The sequence below is a fragment of the Xiphophorus maculatus genome, chromosome 18, assembly GCF_002775205.1.
Source record: "Xiphophorus maculatus strain JP 163 A chromosome 18, X_maculatus-5.0-male, whole genome shotgun sequence".
NCBI lineage: Eukaryota > Metazoa > Chordata > Actinopteri > Cyprinodontiformes > Poeciliidae > Xiphophorus > Xiphophorus maculatus.
The window spans coordinates 8,290,566-8,310,127 of NC_036460.1; the positions used below are offsets into that span (position 1 = coordinate 8,290,566).

Sequence of the window (19,562 nt, forward strand, 5' to 3'; positions counted from 1 at the left end):
GACCAGAGGGTTTTGGACAGAATATTGCAGTGTAATTAAATGACGAAAGTCCTGGTGACCAAGCAGAACAATAAACTGAAATGACACCAAGAAATGGCAGACAGAAATGTAATCTTCCACAGACTTCATTCATTCATCTAACCCTATCAAATATTTTACTTTTAGTTCAGGTGGATCAGAGAAGTGTGAAAGTAAAACCTTTCTCAGTTTAATGTTGATAAGGATGTGATTTTGAACAGTAAGCGAGTGAGAAACAACACACCTTAGCCCATCAGAGGGCTAAGGTGGAAATGGAAAAAAAAAGTCTTAAAAAGAAGGACAAACATGAATTTGGTAAACGTGTTTACCAAATTCTACAGCTGCATGATCCAGAGCATCCTGTGCAACACTGTAGTCAGTGATAAACGAAATACTATTACCAATACAAACTAACAGGAACGTGCAAAACACTGAGTTACAGTGGCTTTACAGTGATATGCATAAGAGAAAAATGTGAAATGTGATACAAGCCGTCAGTAGTGCAAATAAACTGTGTGTTTGTTCCTTTTAAAGAGAAAGTATTATGTGAAGTCAACTTTTTTTAGATGTACATGATGTTGTGTTGTTCCAGAAAACATACCTGGAGTGTTGGTTTGATTCTTTCATAGAGGTTTTAAAGAATCCTTGAATCTACAGTGGCAACCATTCTAGGTGGCCTAACACCTGCTAGTACAAAGCACCACCTATTTACTCCTCCTTGAAGCTACAGTCTCCAGCTGAGCTTTCACCACAGAAACAAAGAAAAAAGGCACATTTCAAGGCGTCAAACCACAAAGTCAAATTTCTTTTAAAGGAGTGGCATTATGTCTTTCCTTCCAGGAACATAGTGCCATTTTATAGCACAATCAAGTAATTATGTGCTTGGAAAACACATAATGGCACCCCTTTAAACACATGGCAGCCATGTTGGAATCTGAGGTGAAGGTCGATGACCAAGAAAATGTCTCTTCTAGTGGCATTTACAGAGTTGGTACAAAACCTTGAATCCACTGACCTGCTGAATCAGAGGAAACTATTTTCAGGAGGGCTGATTAAAAATCTATTAAAATTCCTTTTTACTGAAAGGTGCATTTTCCTATGTTTATACACTAAATGAACTATTGAAGATCTGAATTTTGATTTTGAAATTAAATCTATTCTTTCAATTCAAATAGTCCTATTTTTAGTTCATAACATATATCTAAACAGCTGTTAATGCCTAATATGATGTGGATCTAATTTTCTTTTCTCCCTGGCTGAACAGTCTAACAGTCTTTCACTATGCAAAAAGACTGCTGAGCTGTCAGAAAGATCTTGATTAGAGCTGAAACAAACTGATCAAAACAAACAGGGCCAATAATTAGAAGTTAAAATCAATTGATGATGTTGGAATTATACTTGCCCGAGGTCTATCCTCAGGCTTTTCACTCTTCTATTTACATGGTTGAATTTGATGAGACACTGCAATAATTTCAACAGTAAAAGGCAACAACTGTCATTAGAATGCTAAAATCAGAGGCAGCAGCATAACAGATTTACATAAATCTGCAAATCTGTTGACATGTTTATTTGTTGATTAGAGCTGAAACAATAATACCCAGTCTTCTTGTATTTGGCTTATTTCGCTCTCTAATTTGACAATTGCATTGTTTTTTTCTGAAATATTTGCTCTCAACAAGCAATTTTAGATTTTTGAGAAGGGATCAGGAAATGGGAAATAGTTGTTAAGGAAAAGAGTATATTAAGGAAGATCAACCATAGTGAAACTATCAGCGTATTGTTGTGTGTTTGTGCCTTCATCTGCATTAGGAAAGGTTCTCTGTTCAGAGCTTGAGTAATTACAGAAAAACCTCCCCATTTGGAAACCATGTGCAACTCCCATGCATCCCTGATTAAAATAAATTGGGCAAATATCTACAAATGTGGTCAGTTTACTACCAAGCCTCTCAGACTGTTAACATTCCAAAATAAATGATTGTCTGCACATTTTAATTTATTGGGATGTTGTCATCAGAAAACGGTGGTAAATTCATCTTAAAGCTTAATTCAAGAGGGTTCAACAAAAATTTCATAAAATCTAATTTACAAGTCAACAGGCAGCCAAGAAAATGTGCCTGATCATGAAAATAAACACGAACTTAGAATGACATCTAGCGGACTGTCATACAACTGCAACTGATGCAAAAGGTCTATGGCTACGTCAACAGTACTACGTGGAAGATGGAGCTGTGGGTGGAGGTGATGATATGTTAAGGGTATTACATTTCACAATAAGGGCATCTGGTTAACTTTACTGATCCCTCCCTCTTATTTTGCAACTCCCGACACTCTTGAAAGAGTAACATAGGGTTTTACTCCATATTTTTTTCATGTACGTGTTTTAAACGAGGTGCGTGATCAAATAAATATAACGGAAGCTATTATTTCGAAGGGACTTTATTAAAGCCGTTAGCTGGCTATAGATGCAGGGATTTTCTCTGGGTGCAGACAGAAAATCATGTGAACGATTTAGGATTAACAATGTATGCTCTCGGGGATATTAAGTTAAAAACAATGGCGCTTTTCTGTTGAATTAACTCTACATTTACATTTTCTCCCAGTTTTACCACAACTTGTTTCTTTTTCGAAAGACTGGATTTGCCTTTCAACACACAGCGGTGAGGATTGGAAGCTAGCTCGTCAGGTAGCAGCAGGCAGCCACATCAGCACCGCTGCTCCTTGTCACACACGTTAGCATCCGAGTTATCTAGCTGCTGGGTTTGATTTCGTATGGATTTAAAGAGCTTTTGGGATTAGCTTTTGCCAAGGTATAAACAATTTATCATCCTGTGTTGGTTTCTTGCAGAGATTTCATCATGGCAGACAATATCATGAGCAAGGCTGCTACCATGGAGATCCCCATTAATAGCAATGGGGATACAGGGAATCTGACTGAAGATGATAGCCTGGAGCAGGTGAGTCAACTTTTATTCCACCTCATAATATTTTAATACATGATGCCACTGAGGTGTTTTTGTTTTCTTACATATTACCTGGCTGTGTGTTTAGGTCTTAAACTGATTAGGCCAAATGTTAGCTTAACCATGCAAAAGCCTGCAGCTATTGAAAGTATTAATAAGCCACATTTAAGAATAGCAGCTGGTTAAGAACTTGGGCGTAGAATACGTATGATTTGTTTGTCCAAGATGGCACCAAAGAGTATTTTTTGTGCTTCAGTAATTGATGATGATCATGTCCATCCCTTTCTATTTATATATAATGTAATAAAACAGCCAAATTGAAACCTCTTGGGCAAGAAATAAAAAAAGCTACATTAACATGGTTGCTTAACACCTTTAAACTAAGACTTTGTTCAGACATGTTTAATTTAACTTTTGCATTCATTCCTCAGATGGAAGCTATCTGCATGTGACATCTTGACTATGAATGTAGTTGCCACAACTAATTTGCAGAAGTAATATACTCCGATTTAGCTATGCCAGAACTTCATTTTTTGTCTGTCAAAGCAATTATTTTGTTCATTTGGATTTAACGTGATGCTGAAAAATCACGTTAATGAAATACCTCATCATCTTCCGGGCTCTGGCAGCCACATGAAAATATTGGGTTTCAGTTGTTGATGATTTCATCCACTTTGACAAAATGTTAACAGAAGGAACCCCTGGTGCATTATGCTTCACCCAACAGTGGGCCAAACAGACTTTTCGTTTCCTTTTTTGTGCAGCCGAGTTATTGAGGTTTTACCATGACTTATCCTGGTCTCCCTTCTTTGTTTTTATGTCTAGAACAATTGTGATTTTAACGGGTGTGTAAACCTTAGGATTGGCTAAACACAACATAATTCTGTCACCCTTCAGCAGAAAGGTATCTGTCATTGTGACTCAGATTAGGTCTGCTTAGATCATACAAGTTTAGTTTACTATTCGTGAAGCAGCATTTCAATCACATAGTGATTTAAGTAAGAAAATAAATAGTACACTCATCTTTCCTCTTTAGTTTTAGTCAAACAGAATCTAAAGTAGGCATGAGAAAATTGCTTGCTTCTGACTTATACTTTATTGAAATAACACTTGATTTTGTTGAAGGTGTCTCAAAAAGGTACCTCATTGTCCCGCTTAGTGAAGCCGGCAATGTATGGAGGATCGTATGCATTTTCTTTTTATGACTTTCAAGACCATCATTAGTTCACTGCCATATTAATACAAACAAGTGGCTCAATTTTTTTTTTCATTGTTTACTGCAAGCATACAACTTGGTTTATAAAATTATGAAAAGATGGGATTATTTTTCATTTTTTGTTTGTTTGTGTTTTGCCCTGTCAACCCTATATGTGGACATTTATTTTGGATGTAAATCTCTCAGGATCTGCAGCAGGTGATGGTGTCTGGACCCAACCTGAATGAAACCAGTATCGTCTCAGGAGGCTATGGAGGACCGGCTGGGGGCATCATTCCAACAAGCTCCATCAAAGGTATTATCAGGAGATCAAACACGTTGTTTTTTATTCATTTTGATGACTTTTGTTTCCTTTAGAAGCTCATATTTGACGATATTAGTTGCCATTTCATATCTCATTGTTAAAAAAATGACTCTATGTACTGTTCCGAGGCAGACATGATTTGAAGTAGCACACTGTTCCATCCACTGTCTGTTTTCACTCTCTTGTCAGAAGCAGGCTGCTCTGAGCTTAGCCAGAGATCTGTCAGTGTTGTTGAATGCCTTAAAGGAACTCCAAGCAGCTCACTAATGTAATGCACCTTGAGGAAACCATAGCAGAGCTAGAACGCTTCCTCCTCCTATATTATTGTGCCTCTAAGGAACTTGTGACCTCTAGGCTGCTGGTTCATGTTCCAAACATCATATTCCTTAGGGCCTGGAGTTCGCTACAACCCTGAGTATCTGGACAGAGGATGGGCCCCTGCACCAGGACTAGGTGGCTGTGTGTTCTAATGACAACTTTTCTTAATTTAACCTTTTATATGTTGGGATTAATGACATTCTTTAAGAGTTTTTGTATTGCTTGACTAAAAGGATTGTATGCTACTTTGCTCGTATCTATTGACTCACAGCATTGGTAAACACAACTGTATTGCAACTTTCAAAATTAGGGCTGTACCAACGTGATATTACAGTTTTGTCTCTTAAAATGTTGACTCCATGTCCAGTTTACTCCTGTGGGCTGTAAAATGAGCTTTGAATGACTGTTTTGTTGTTACGCTGCACTTTCATTGTGACCCTAAAATCGTGCATTTTCTAATTTTCTTTTAGTGACTTTAATTTTGCATGAGAAACCTGCATCGTGGACTGTATGTCTTCAAACGCACTGTAACACCGTCATCACATAACTCAGTTTCTATATGTTCCTTCAGCTTGATATTTCATTGTCAAGTTCCTATGCATACGCTTCCTCGTTATCTGTGACCTTTTCTCATTCCTGCTTTTCATCACCACCATGCTCATTTCAGACATTCGCATGAAATCCAGGGGTGTTAACCTGCCTAATAATAATGCTTCAGCCAGTCGACTGGCTCATCACACAAACCAACATCCAGGTATCACCCAGCTCCTCACTATCTCTATCTTATCCTCGCTTATTGTCATGATCCATCAAATATACCACAACCCTGCAAATAAAAAAAATAAATACAATGTCCCAAAGTATACTCAATTCTTTCTCTTTTTTTCATCTAAGGGTCACTGAATCATAACACTAATTCAACTGAAGAAGTTTCTCGTGGTGTGGCAGTGGAGAAACTGGACAGTGTAAAGAAATGGGGCATTAATACGTACAAGGTAATGCCAGTTGTGTGCTACATGTATAAACTGTAGAAAACATTTGCCATGCTAAACTGTATGTCTATGTATTGCACAGTATATGCACTCAGTACATGGTCAGGGCTCCTTTTGCATTCTATCAGTGCAGCATGTCATGGTTCTGATGAGGTATGTAGTAAACCCAGTATGGATAAATATCAGCCTTCAGCTCATCTGCATTGTTTGGTTCTGCTATCTCTCATCTTCCTCATGACAGATGAATAATCCATGGAAGGAAGCATGAAGTACTCTAAAATCCCTGGACTAGGCTGACTTTGGACTTGATAACACATTGTGGACCAATGCCAGCAATTGACATGGCTCCACATAGGTCTGACTATGGAAAACCTCAAACTAGGCCTCAACAAACCTTGATTTAGTATCTCTCCACTCTTCATCCAAACTCCGGGGCCTTGATTTCTAAATTTTATTTAGTTTTATATGCGAAGAGGACTTTGGATTTCTCTTTTCCTTTTTCTTGTAAGAGACGTTGGATGTTGTCCCTGACTTACGAGTGGCTTAGCCCAAGGACTATGGTGGTATGGTGCCAGTGGTGGCCCATGAGTCACTGACTCCAGTCACAACTACAATTTATTTATGCTCTTTATAATGAATCTGTATGAGTTTCCCTTTTTGTAGTGACTTACTGAAGTGAAAGTAATGGAAACTGGTCATGTTGTTAGGAATAAACCTATATTATCTTTGTGGTGTTTTCAGTGTACAAAGCAGATGTTCTCGGAGAAGTTCGGCAGAGGCTCTCGAACGGTAGACTTGGAATTGGAAGCCCAGATCGACGTTTTGAGGGACACCAAGAGCAAATATGAAAACATCCTAAGACTAGCGACTGCGCTCATCACTCATTTCCAAAGCATGGTGCAAACGCAGCAGGCTCTCGGGGACACGTTCACAGACCTGAGTCAGAAGTCCCCTGAGTTACAGGTGCACCGATGACTCAATGTCCACGTTGGATGGTGTCAAACAGGCAATTAAAACTCCTGTGTTTTCCTGCAGGATGAATTTGGGTATAATGCAGAAACACAAAAGCTGCTGTGCAAGAATGGTGAGGCTTTGCTGGGTGCCATCAACTTCTTTGTGTCCAGCATAAACACCCTGGTCAATAAAACCATGGAGGATACTCTGATGACAATCAGACATTATGAAAATGCAAGGTATAAAATATTGACACTTTACTTGAGAGATTAGTAACATAAATCAAGTATTTGCAAGGGGATAGCATGGATAAAGTTTTAACTGTTTCTGTTCTTTCTGTCATGTGTGCAGACTTGAATTTGATGCATATCGCTCTGATCTGGAGGAGCTAAGCTTGGGTCCAAGGGATGCAGCCGCTATGGTTCGCATTGAGATGGCTCAGCAGGAATACCACACCCACAGAGAGAAATACGAACGGCTTCGTAGTGATGTGTCCATCAAACTTAAATTTCTGGAAGAAAATAAGGTTTGCGTTGCAGATTTATGCATCTTCCTCTTTTTTTTCTATCATAAACTCCAGTTATTACTAGTGGTGGGACTCAAATAAAATCTTTAAATGAGTTGATTGCAAGGTCTGTAATTAGTCAAATTTTAATTGAAAACTATGCATCGACAAAATAAGCAACATTTTAGTTTCAAAAACCCTTTTTGACTGTAAATTACTGGATAAAGAGACATGAGCTCAACAATGAAAATGTTTATCGTTTTTAATTTATTTTGGTTATTCAAACATCCGATTGGTGCAAAGTGCTGTTGGGCATGTTTAGCTTTCAAGTGTTTCAGGAACCCCTGATCATTCATGTAGCTTCTTTGAAAAATACTTCATTAGAAATGTGGACGCTGATGATAGCATTGCGAACGTCTGTGCCGTTTCAAAATGTTTTACATTGAAATTGGACTTTAGGCTTGAATAGCTTTGTCTTAAATAGGCTAACTTCTTTTTGTACAACTTGCACACAATAGTATTTTCTAACGTCCATTCATTTTGTTTTTTGTAGCATAAATGAATGCCAAGAGAAACTGTTCCAGACGGAATATTTATTTCTAAAAATAATAAATAAAATAAACGCAATTGATTGAAATAAATGTTTTTAACACATTAAAGTCTATCTAATATATCAAAATTAATGCATTAAAATCCTAGTAATTACACGTTGCGATAAATCCTAGGAAATTAACAAATTGTGCAGTTTTTCTTTATCATTTTGTCCAATAAATGCATTGACTGTCTCAACACTTAGTTGGGCCACACCAGTTTCCAAATATACACACTATTGATTATTATTTACATTTGAACAAAGCCTTTACTCCACCTTGAAAACATTCCATTTTCAATTCTTAAAAAAGTGTTTGTAAAGGAATTTGATCATTTTTATGCAAGTCATTACAAGCTCACCATGCTTCAGAGATTATGCAATGACATCACTGTTGGATGTGGTTACACATACACAGGGGCACAAATGTGACCACACCCAAACTCTGACATCACCGATGCTTGATGTGGTGTTTAAGCCGAAACTAGCATGTAGCTTCAAACCAAGGAGAAGAATAAGGTGCTGCTTTCAAATGTCACTTGGAAATTAGTTGGTTGTGTTAATGCTGAGTATTAAAAAAGCAGTCTAGTGTAAGACAAAACGCTTGGGAGGTAACAAAGACACGAGAGACGCAACATAATGTAACTGAGTAAACAGTTAAAACAAATAATAATGTGAAGAATGGAGAGAGCTGTATCACTGTGATTTGTGTTTTAAGAAAAGCTTGGCACTACAGGGGTTAAGGCTGTAGAGAGCCATATGCCGCACGAGAAGCATAAAGCCCATGCCAAGAGCCACAGACTCCAGAAATTCCACACTTTTAGTCCCCTGAAAAGAAAGCATTTCTTTTGTACATTTGTCGTAATATGGGTCTTAATTTTTTTTTCCTAATGTTCTTTAAAAAGTCTTACATTTTACTTGGTGGAACATTCAGAAACTGTTTACCCCCCTTTTCTCTGCCTTGTAAAATCCAACACAACCATTGTTTTCAGAAGTCATCTAATTATTACATAGAGTCTGACCACCAATGTGTGATTTAGTCCCACTATAAATTCATTCCCCTGAGTTACAGAGGACTGGATAACACAATGGCCTTATTAGTTTGTCAGACGTTAGTGAACAAACACCATAAAGACCAAAGAACACATCAGACAGGTCAGGGATAAAATAATATTCCATTCTATGAACATAACACGGAGCACTGTTCCAACCCCCAACGACAAAATGGAAAAAATAAGGCACAATTGCAAATATATCAAGACTGTGTTAAGCTCAGATGACAGCGAAACTAGTGCATATCCAAATCACACTTTTAAGGTTGTTTTGTTTTTTATGTGTGTGTGGTAAAAAAAATAATAATAATCTTATCACTTTGACTTCACTTTTTGCCCTATTTTGCACTGGACTGTCATAAAATTGCACTAAAATACACTAAAGTCTGTGCTTCTCATGGAACATAACATGGAAAAGTTTACAGGACTGTTTCTCTCTGTGAATTTTTAAATATTCCTTTTCCCATTTCGTTTGCAATAACTTAACGTTCCTTCTCATTTTTTTTCCTAGGTGAAGGTGATGCACAAGCAGCTGCTTCTCTTCCATAATGCAATCTCAGCTTACTTTGCTGGCAACCAGCAGCAGTTGGAACAAACTCTTATACAGTTCAATGTGAAGTTAAAGCCTCCAGGGTCAGACAAGCCTTCCTGGCTGGAGGAGCAGTAATGGACACACAAAGTTCATCTGCTTCTTGACATTTTCAGTGACGCAACAGATGAGTGGTTCGAAGAATACATATTAAATGATTAATCTGTAGGACCCAGATTAAAAACCTTTTTGTAATGTTTTTTTAGTATCATTGATGACATAGATGAAAATATTATTTTCTTTTTGTTACATTACAAACTTCTTATTTTGCTATTCTTATAGTTGGCACAATCATTTACAGACATGTCACTTATTTATGTTCAAGATTGTAGTTTAGTATGGAGGTTCCCTTGGGCAGTTTTGCACATTATTTTTAATTTTTACCTAAAGATACATGTAACATGTTGGTGTATATTACATTTGAGGAAGTCCATAAGTTGGAGCAGCACATCACATCCCTGAGATGGTGTACATAACGTTATGACATATCATCTTAAATGGTATTTATTTTCTGAATCATGTTCTTCAAATGAACCTATTGTGTTTCTCCTGTCACTTTGTGAAATACCTTCCAGAAGGGTCATTGTACAATGAACTAGTATTTGGAATGAAATTACTTTTTTCTTTACTCTGATAAACAGTCATTATCACTTTGGTCTTCTAATTTTTGGATTATCCCAGATACGCTATGTTGTAATGAGCGCAGCGACACTACTGGCTTATGATTTCATTCTTTCTTTTTTTTGGAAAACAAACTTTCTTAACCCTAGTGTGTTTTGTCATATTCCGCATCAGTGCATTTGTTTGATCCTTTGTCAGTAAGTCCATATATCTCAGTTGCATAGACTAAAAAGGATCAATAATCATTGTCAGCCAAGTTAATTTTTGACCGGTATAATAGCAGGTGACTGTAACGCTATGAACAGTATTCTTAAAAGAACTTATTCTTAAAGTCTCAACCCATAGAACACAAACAGCAAACCCCTAATAACAAATGCACTTTAGTTTAAAAACAAAGGTCAGTGTCCCTTCCAAGACAGAATGTAGAACGTACCTTTTTTCATATTTTATTTATTCACTTGTTTGTAACATAAGTGTATAATACTGAGGGTTCTCTAAGGCTGTAGTTGGCTGGTTGTATTTTTCCTCTGTCTGCATTTCCAATAAAGTGCTGGATGTTATAAGTTTCATTGGACTTTGTGGTCATCTATTATTGTTGCATTCGGATTTGTTCAGAACTAAAGCTTACTATGCATTATGTTTTCATATGAAACAAATGTATTTTCACTTGTGGGTAATAACTCTCGCTGCTGTTCACTGGAGTCCCAAATTCATAGTTTCAGAGTGATGAATGACTTTGTTTCTCATTTGTTGTTGAATTTCTGCAGAACCATGGGCGGTTCTAGATGAGAGGAGCATTGTGGGGAAAAGCAGCACTTTGTATCGCCAAGCTTTTAAGCACCCCCAAATGGCTGCCGTGGGAGATGACAGGATTTCATACATGGGAATATCAAAAGAACACTATGTTGCTTTTGATGAGGGAATCACATTGTAACATGATATAAATGTTAAAAAAATAACATAATACTCCTGCTTTAGCAACAAATAAAAACTTAAGGTGTACTTTTAGCTTCAGGCAAATTGAGAGAATTTGCAGCTTCAAAGCTGCAAGTAATATATTATAAAACAAAATATTGAAATTTGCATGTGTTTAATCCTTTTGTTCTGTGCCACCTCTGGCCCCACCTTGGCCACCCCAACTAAACATGATCTAGAACCGCCACTGGGTCTAACAGTAATCACCTGGGTGAGGCTAGTGAAAGTGAACTCAGCTTTCCAAAGAAAAACAAACAAAATTTTGTTGATTAATCACAGGTAATCATTTGTAGTTTTACTGAGGTCACGTGTGAGTCATAATTTTAAACCTTTCGTGCAAAACGGAGAAGAGAAAGAAAGGGAATTAAAGAATAACAGCAAAGAAAGCGAAAATGCTAAATAAAATAAAAATAAGAACTTTGTTTTTTACTTTTCACAGCTTGTGACTTTACCTCAGCGGTGCGTAATTGTTCAGAAATTCACAAAATCAATAGGAATTCAGATAAGACACCCATCAGGCAGCCGGAATCCAGCGGGCTGCTCACATGAGCTGCGGGCTGCTGGACAGAGATAGCAGCCAACTCCTGTCGCCATGCCCAAAACAACTGTAACTTCGGGCTAAACGCCAGACTTAGCTGTGCTGGGAAGGCGTGGGATATCATGGAAGTGACTTACCTAGGCGTGTCGTCAAACACGCAGTACATTTCGACACTCTCCTCGCCATATCCAAGTTAATGTTAACTCGGCGCTCCTTAGGTTTCAACAGGAGGGTCGCAAGGAAGGATAATGGGACTGCTTCATATAGGCACTAACATGTAAGTTGTTTGTATTACTTTTTAAATCGTAATACTGCGATTTGGTTATGATAACGGAAGTATGCAGAGAAAAGTTTGTAAAAAGATTGTATTCAATATTTTCGTTTTTGAATAAACGCTCAATCTTGTCTATTTGAAACATGATCATGTTTTCTCTCCCAAAAAAAACATGTAGAAAAGAGAATGACCTGTGAATATAGTCTGACGCAAACTGCAGTATCACTTATTTTATGCTAGGGGACCTCTTGGATTAGAGTTGTGTTATTGTAATTAATATTAAATATATTGGAAGGAAACTAAAGATTAAGTGGTTTTTGATTTTAATAGCAATAAATCAGTTCTATATCCAGTTTCAGCTCAACTTTCCGTTTTGGAACAAGTCTTAAAGACCAATTGTACTACATAACATTATGCATGTGTTAAACAAGGATCATTAAGGCTCCCTAAACCTGCTGAGACCTTCAAAGATGCAAGCAGCAAATCCCCCCGCTCCACCACCACCTCCTCCACCGCTACCGCCACCTCCTCCACCACCACCTCCAGCTCCTGGACTTCCCCAGCATGGAGCTGGCCTCATGGATTGGGGAGGCCGCCGGCGGTCCAGGATGCGCAATTTTAACTGGGAAGCTCTTCCCAAACACAGCGTGATTGGAAAGCATAACATATGGACATCAGATAAGACCGATGGCCAGTATGAGCTGGACACGGATCACATGGAGGAATTGTTTAGCCACAAACATGGTCAGCAACATCCAAAGGCCCTGAACCGCTTAAGTGTGAGGGGGCAGCTACCTTCTGGCACTGGAGGAGAGATGGTGAGTTTGCCCAGATGGTTTTCTGCTAGATAAGTTCTAGCAGTTAGAAACTGAAGATCAAGGGGTTGAAACCATACATTGAAATGTTGGGGATTTTGTTGCGGTGTAACATTTAGATATGAAAACTTGTTCCTTTGACCTCGATTGATTTTCTTTCTCCCCCTTGGCTTACATGTGAGATAACCAGAAAACATCCCTTCCAATTCTTACAGCCTCATGTGCTGGAAATTGGTTATTAGAAATGGAGAGAAGTTATCTCTTGTTTAGTTTGTTAAAATAAATGAGGATTAAAAACATATTTTTGAAGCCTTTTAGCTGTTTCCATGAATTGAATTAAGTTTAGAAAACAGTATCTTAGGAACATTGTGTATGGCTGTAGGCTCACTCGGTACAAGGGTGGAGTCTCCCTATTATCATGTTTGCCAAAGGAAGAAATAATTCTCTTTAGAGAACAGTAAAATCTATAGTGACCTCCTTATGCCATACATTTCCTCTGTCTATAGATAATCAAGCTAATTTGAAGGATTCCAGTTTTGTTGTATGAAATGGACTGAAATATGTTCCCAAACTTTGACTTTGTCATATGTGGCTTCTTGGAATAGAACCTTAAGTAAATGTTGTTTCAGAATACAAGGCTATCTTTACTCAGACTGTTCAATAGAAACAACTCACAGAAACCTTAACCTTTGGAATCGTCCATCTTTTTTTTGGAACGCAGAGATGTATGTGATAGAAAAAGATGCTGCTCAAGCCAATAGTGAAATTATCTTAACAACTGACTCGACTGATTGTTAGCCGTGTCTTTGTCTGTTTTCATTTCCAGGTTACCATCCTCGGCTCCAAAAGAAGCATGAACATCGGAATATTCCTGAAGCAGTTTAAGCGGTGAGTCAGAGGCTGTGCTTTTAGGGTGTAAGTGTTTTTACTCAACAATTTCTTCATACTGAAGGGTAAAAACAACACACGATGAGGCAGATAAATTTGTGCTTGACATGGCTACATGACGCTCACAAGCCTTTGAAAGACAACATGCCCAGGCAGGTCTGATCCGTGCTGTGTGACCTCCCTGTGGTATTTAGTGCAGATCAGCAACTGAAAGTCTTGTAAATGTATTGTTTGAGGCTGTTTGGCAACCACAACAGACCCAGCAAGAAATGTAACTGTATCATTGTTTATCCTCTAAAACATCTGCAAGTAAACTGACAGGCTATTCTACTGCAGTGCAAACGGAAAATGTGGAAGGCTTGTTATGTCGTAAGCATTTTTGTAGCATAGATTTATCCATCATTTCTTAGCCCTGTAAAGCATTTCTCCTCTTAATGATTGAAGTCAGATTTTTGCAAACCATTATGAACAGGTAGAGGCTTGTAAATGTCAGGAACTCAAGTTTTTCAAGCATACAAAAGGATGGTCTTAACATGGACTTACAGCTCATCAGTCACAGGCCTACACAAGCATTAATTACACTCTGATTGGTTATGACTGGTGATCTTTCCACCTCCATCCACAGCCCTGTGAAGGACCTGATTCAGGACATTCAGTCGGGAAATGGGCTCAGTTTTGGCACAGGAAAACTGCGGGAAATGTGCAAGTTGCTGCCAGATGAAGGGGAGGTATTTGTTTGAATTTGTTTTATTAATCTTGCACAGTTTCAATAAAGGTATACCAATGGGAAAACAAATTGCTTGGTTTGAAGACTTGTGGTTTATTTTTCATTTATTCAGATGAAGCAGTTGGTCGGTTTTAAAGGTGACCCATCAGCCCTCCCTGAAGCTGATCTGTTTATGCTAATGCTGATAAAGATGCCCAGGTAAGCAGCTAGACGATACCTCTATGAACAGCAAATTTAAAATGTACATTTCAGATTCAGAACTGAAAACTGAATTTTCAAATCTTTTTTTACAAATGAAAACCTGAACTACCTGGCATGTGTTCATGTTCAGCCCCCCATGACTCAGAACTTTACAGAACAACATTTTACTGTAAATTATAGCTGACTGATGCTCTCCTTTCCTAATTTTTCAGTTTAAGTAGACAGGAATGTTTTGGTTGGTTTGTGCCATAATATTTCATCTTTTTTTCAATTGATGAATTGAACAGTGCTCTGTGAGATGTTGAAAGCTTGGGATGTTGTCTTAACCTGTTCTTTAAACGTCTCCCCAACTTTATCCCTAACCAAAAGGAACAAATGGGAGACTAAAAATGCACACTACGCTTTTCATATTTCAAAGTCATGCACCATTTTTTTTCCACTTTATAATTATGCACTACTTTGTGTTGTTTTATGACAGAAAATCCTTGTAAAATGAGTAGAAGTGTGTTGCTATAATGTGACAAACCAGTTGGAAAGTTCAAAGAACTTTTTCAAGGCTGGCTAACAGTTGGTTTACATGTGGTCTGTTAGTTATGAAGAGCGTCTGAGCTGCTTGGTGCTGAAGGAGGAATTCTTCACTCTCATGAAGGAAATAAGAGGATTCATTGGTACGCTCACAGAAGCTGGAAAAGGTATTGTCGTTTGAACTAATTTCATAATAAACATGACTAATAAAGTAGGACTGGAAACTCTTGAGTTTCGCTGCTAACACTGTATTTCTTTTGCAGAGCTGTTGGAGTGTGATAATTTACACTCTGTCATTCGCTTGGTGCTGAAAACAGGAAATTACATGAATGCTGTAAGCAGTTAATTTGCACTCTCGATGTATTGGAGAACTTTCCTTTGTGTTTTGCATTACTGACCTGTGTTTATTTGCAGGGTGGCTACGCAGGCAGTGCAGTTGGCTTCCGTATGTCATCTCTCCTGAAGTTGGCAGATACCAAAGCAAACAAACCTGGAATGAATCTCATGCATTATGTTGTGATGGCAAGTAGTTTTAGTAGTTTTAAACTATTCTCTGTAAACTCAAGAAATGATAGTATATGAAAATCCTAATTGATCATCAGTTTCTGAAATAATTAGAGCACAGATGCCTAAATGTGCTGAGTGGCTGCCTTGAGACTGGCTGATTCATTAAATCGTTCCAAACAGTGAAACAGATGTAGCTAATAAAGTAGTCTGTTATAAAATTTTTGAAGAAATGTGATTCTTAAGCTAAATTATGTGTTTATTACAGCAAGCAAAGAAGGTAGATGTGGCACTGCTGAAATTTCCAGACCAACTCAAACACATTGAAGCTGGATCAAGGTAAAAGTTAGCAAAATAATCTTCTTGTCCTTATATTTGGGATGCAGTCAAAATGTTGATGAATATTTTAACATTATTTCAGGATAATTAAAGGTGACATTGAAGCTGAGATTGAAAGACAGAAGAAGAAAGTACAAGTCGCCAAAGCAGACACTTTGAAACAGGAAGACCTAAAAGAGCAGATGGAGGGTTTTCTAAAGGTAACCGTTGTCTTCAGGAGTGGGAAATGTTGAACATTGTCTTAATTCTGATTAAAACTATGAATCCATTTTCTAATTACTTATTTGGGTTCAATTTAGAAAGCTGATGTTTGTTTGGAAGAAGTAGAGACTCATTTTGAAGAACTTCAGGCTGTAAGTGACTCTGTGGCTGAGTACTTCTGTGAAGACTCCAAGACTTTTAAGCTGGAGGAATGTTGTTCTATCTTTAATTCTTTCTGCCAAAGGTTTATCCGGGCTGTGCAGGTAAATCTACACACTGGCATGTCTTTTGTCTTTGCTATACAACGAACAATCTTGCTTTGATTCATTAACGTGGAGATGTTTCTGCAGGAAAACAAGGCCAGAGAGATGGCAGAGATGAAACGAAAACACATCGATAGATTAGAGAATGCAGCCAAGCGCCGTTCCACTGCTACCTGTTCAAGTAGAGACAAAGAAATGGAGGGAATTGCATTAGAGTGTGTTCTACAGAACGCCCTAACTAATCGCGTCTCTAGGAAGAAATTGGGGAAGCCTTCATCAACCAATGAAAGCCCCACAAGAGGGAGTCCAGTTAATGGGAGCTTGTCAGAAATCAATTCTCAGACAAACTTTTCAAATGGAACGCTACACCATCGGAACATTTTCAGAGCCAAAGATATGGTCAAAAAAGAGTGGAATTCTGCATTTGAGCTCACAGAGAACTTTCCACAAAAACAAGAACAGTCACATGTTCAAGAGAATAACTCTAAGAACATAGCTACCTTCGAAGAAAAGACAAAACCGTTGGACAAAGTGTATTCCCAGGATTCAGCGAGCCAATCTAAAACAACCCACACTCTTCCCAAAATTAGGTCTATCTCTGCCACTTCTGAAGATGATGAAGAGGAAGATATACAAGACAATAATGAGGATGAGGTCCAAAAGTTGCGTGAAGCCGCTAGGAAGGTTTTGAAGTACCAGAACAGTCGTGGAAGTTCTTCCTCTGTGGATCACTCTCTGGAAAACCAGAAATCCCCTCCTGTCAAGAAGACCTTGGCTCGCCAGTTCACCTTTGACGAGGAAACGCAAAGATATCCTGGAGACCCAACCCATGAGGATTTGATTCAGTTTTTGCTTGGCCCACAGTCCTCCACAAAACACAATCTTGGCCGCCGACACACTGTTCCTACTAAAGTTTCTAAAACGCAAAAAGAGAAAGAAAATGCGCAGCCTCAGTCTTCATCTAGAAGTCCAAATCCTTTGGCACAAATCAAGGAACCCCAGCAAAGACAGGATGTTGAAGACACACCTTCAAAAGAGGCATTTGATTTCACTGACATTTCAAACAAGATAAAAAAATCTCATAGTCTGGATCAGAATTCTCCATTGGCAGGAAAGAAAAATAAACCAAGCGATTCCTTGGACCAAGTTTCAGAAACAGGGCTTCAAGAAAACCAAGGACAAACATCAATGGAGTGCACAGAGAGCCACCAACACACTAATGTTGAAAACATTCTTCCCAGGAGCGTGTGGTTAAAGACTGAGGGCTCTGGATTTTTTTTCAGTTTCTTAAGACGCCTTGGAGACATAAGCAAATCACCAAGCAGCAAAGAAGCTGCTCCTAATACCACCGATTCAAGTGTGTAGGCTTTACATTCAAAAATTATGGGAATGGTTGTATTAATTTAAAATGTAACTTATGTGTTACTTAATCAGACATGAATATAGTTGATTTGTTGTTATATTATAATAGTATAGCTTTTTAATTTTTGATTTTGATAGAAAGGTAAAGATATGAAAGGAAGTTGTGAAAAATTGTTTGGGGAATGTTTTATTAAGAGAAGACATTTCGCATGTTTTACCACTAGATGGCGAGAGTTAACATGGATTGGGTTGAATATAGATTCATTGAAACTTTGCAGGTAGTTTGTAAGTTGATTGCTAAAAGAGAGGGAGACACACAGACTGCAAGATATTTACATCTATTTTAAAAGAGTTGTTACATTTTTGTTTTATTGAAGATATTTACATTCAATCACATGTTAGATAAATTAAAAAAGGCTTACATTGTGTGTCTTGGTCTGGGAAAAAAAGCAATAACGGAACAGAAAGTACAGAGAAAGTGATGAGAAGGTCAAAGTTAAGAGATTCTGACATTGAGAAATGAAAGTATGTTAGGAATTTTATTTGTTTATTTATTGTTTTTCTTTAGTGATTGTGTGCAATGTCTGCTTGTTTACAGTTTGGCTAATTTGACATGGAATTATGATTTTATTTGTAAGCTCTCATTCCTCTGATTCTCAGCCTCTGGTTGCTGTTGAAGCTCAGTAAAGGAGCAGCCGCTTGTCATTTCTCTCAGTCACGCTGAATTCAGCTATTGTTTTTATGTGAAATGGGTCAGTGTTACAAAGGCTGTCTGTATATGAGCAGAGCTGAATGAGGGCCAGTATCTGTCAAAGAAAAGAGTGCAGATTCTAACTTGAGAAGATATGATTAATGTTGTTACAAAAACTTTGACACTGTTGAAATTACAACAGAACCTGTTGTCATACAGAACAGCTAAATTACAACTCCTTGGAGAAAAGCTTGGAGCCTTTTCTCCAAGGCAAAAGCTCACAGAAGCCCCAATCTTTTGTGACATCCATGGAAGTTGCTAATTTATGTTGAACTTTTTTGGATATCTCACCGTCTAACATAGAATATAGAACCTTTTTACTATTATTTGCTGATTCCAATTATGCGCAATGATGCAATGAAAATGAGTAAAATATTTGGAATTATCAGACTGATAGCTGTTACTGTTTCTTTAAAAAAAGATTATTTAAATGACTGTTAAATATCAACTTTAAAATGATAAAAAATGAAAACATTGTGTACCATTTTATCTTTGTAACTCTTTCTATATGTAGGAATAGGTCATTTAGAAAATAGGATTTGTGTGCATGAATAAACAGGAGTCATGTCTAGTTTCCAGCTTACTGTATTTATGTATATTTATGATCAGAAATTCCATACAGATTTGTACCTTCATTCAAAATGTTAATATAATTATTTAATACTATGTATAATATGTGATTATTTTTTAATTGAGTTTGATTTATTAAAGATGTGTAAACAGAAATATGGGTTCTTTCCTTATTTGTATATTGATGTGAGGCCGTCTCAGTCCTAGTGATCTGCTGCTGTCAGACTGCAGCAGCCATCTTGACTAAGCTGGAGGCAATCTCTATGGCAACACCGAGTTGGAGTGTAAAACCAATGAAGTCTGTGTTTGCCCTTTACCTCAAACCCCTACCCCCAACAAATTCCCCACTGAATGCATCAGCTCACTCATCACAAACACAGTACAGTACATCATCATACAGCTCCACCTTCTGACATCCATGTGTTTGCCAAAGAAGATACAGTATTTTGACCATCTTCTGAAGTAAAACTTCAGATTCAAAGGTGATGTGCACATTTTTTTTCTTTAGAAG

At 37.7% G+C, this 19,562-nt stretch overlaps 2 protein-coding genes across 8 annotated transcripts; both read left to right on the forward strand.

Moving 5' to 3' along the window:
* The first annotated feature begins 2,368 nt into the window (after positions 1-2,368).
* Positions 2,369-10,687, forward strand: LOC102234416 (arfaptin-2-like). 5 transcript variants are annotated; one of them, XM_023352078.1, is made up of 10 exons: positions 2,369-2,701; positions 2,864-2,972; positions 4,381-4,489; positions 4,889-4,951; positions 5,484-5,570; positions 5,711-5,811; positions 6,550-6,771; positions 6,844-7,001; positions 7,114-7,288; positions 9,420-10,687. In XM_023352078.1, the coding sequence occupies exons 2-10, from the start codon at positions 2,874-2,876 to the stop codon at positions 9,573-9,575; spliced, it is 1,170 nt and encodes a 389-aa protein (XP_023207846.1). In that variant the 5' UTR covers positions 2,369-2,701; positions 2,864-2,873; the 3' UTR covers positions 9,576-10,687. The 5 variants fall into 5 exon arrangements, with proteins under 5 accessions (XP_023207846.1, XP_023207845.1, XP_023207847.1 ...); XM_023352077.1 differs by having other exon boundaries at positions 2,369-2,675; XM_023352079.1 differs by lacking the exon at positions 4,889-4,951 and having other exon boundaries at positions 2,371-2,675.
* Positions 10,688-11,667: 980 nt separating this feature from the next.
* On the forward strand, positions 11,668-19,207 carry LOC102227236 (FH2 domain-containing protein 1-like). 3 transcript variants are annotated; one of them, XM_023350760.1, is made up of 12 exons: positions 11,668-11,908; positions 12,337-12,723; positions 13,547-13,608; positions 14,234-14,336; positions 14,448-14,533; positions 15,128-15,228; positions 15,325-15,395; positions 15,476-15,583; positions 15,834-15,904; positions 15,987-16,104; positions 16,204-16,368; positions 16,456-19,207. In XM_023350760.1, exons 2-12 carry the CDS (start codon positions 12,376-12,378, stop codon positions 17,731-17,733), a joined length of 2,511 nt encoding a protein of 836 aa, XP_023206528.1. In that variant the 5' UTR covers positions 11,668-11,908; positions 12,337-12,375; the 3' UTR covers positions 17,734-19,207. The 3 variants fall into 3 exon arrangements, with proteins under 3 accessions (XP_023206528.1, XP_023206530.1, XP_023206529.1); XM_023350762.1 differs by lacking the exon at positions 12,337-12,723 and having other exon boundaries at positions 11,670-11,908; XM_023350761.1 differs by lacking the exon at positions 11,668-11,908 and having other exon boundaries at positions 11,922-12,723.
* Positions 19,208-19,562: the final 355 nt, after the last annotated feature.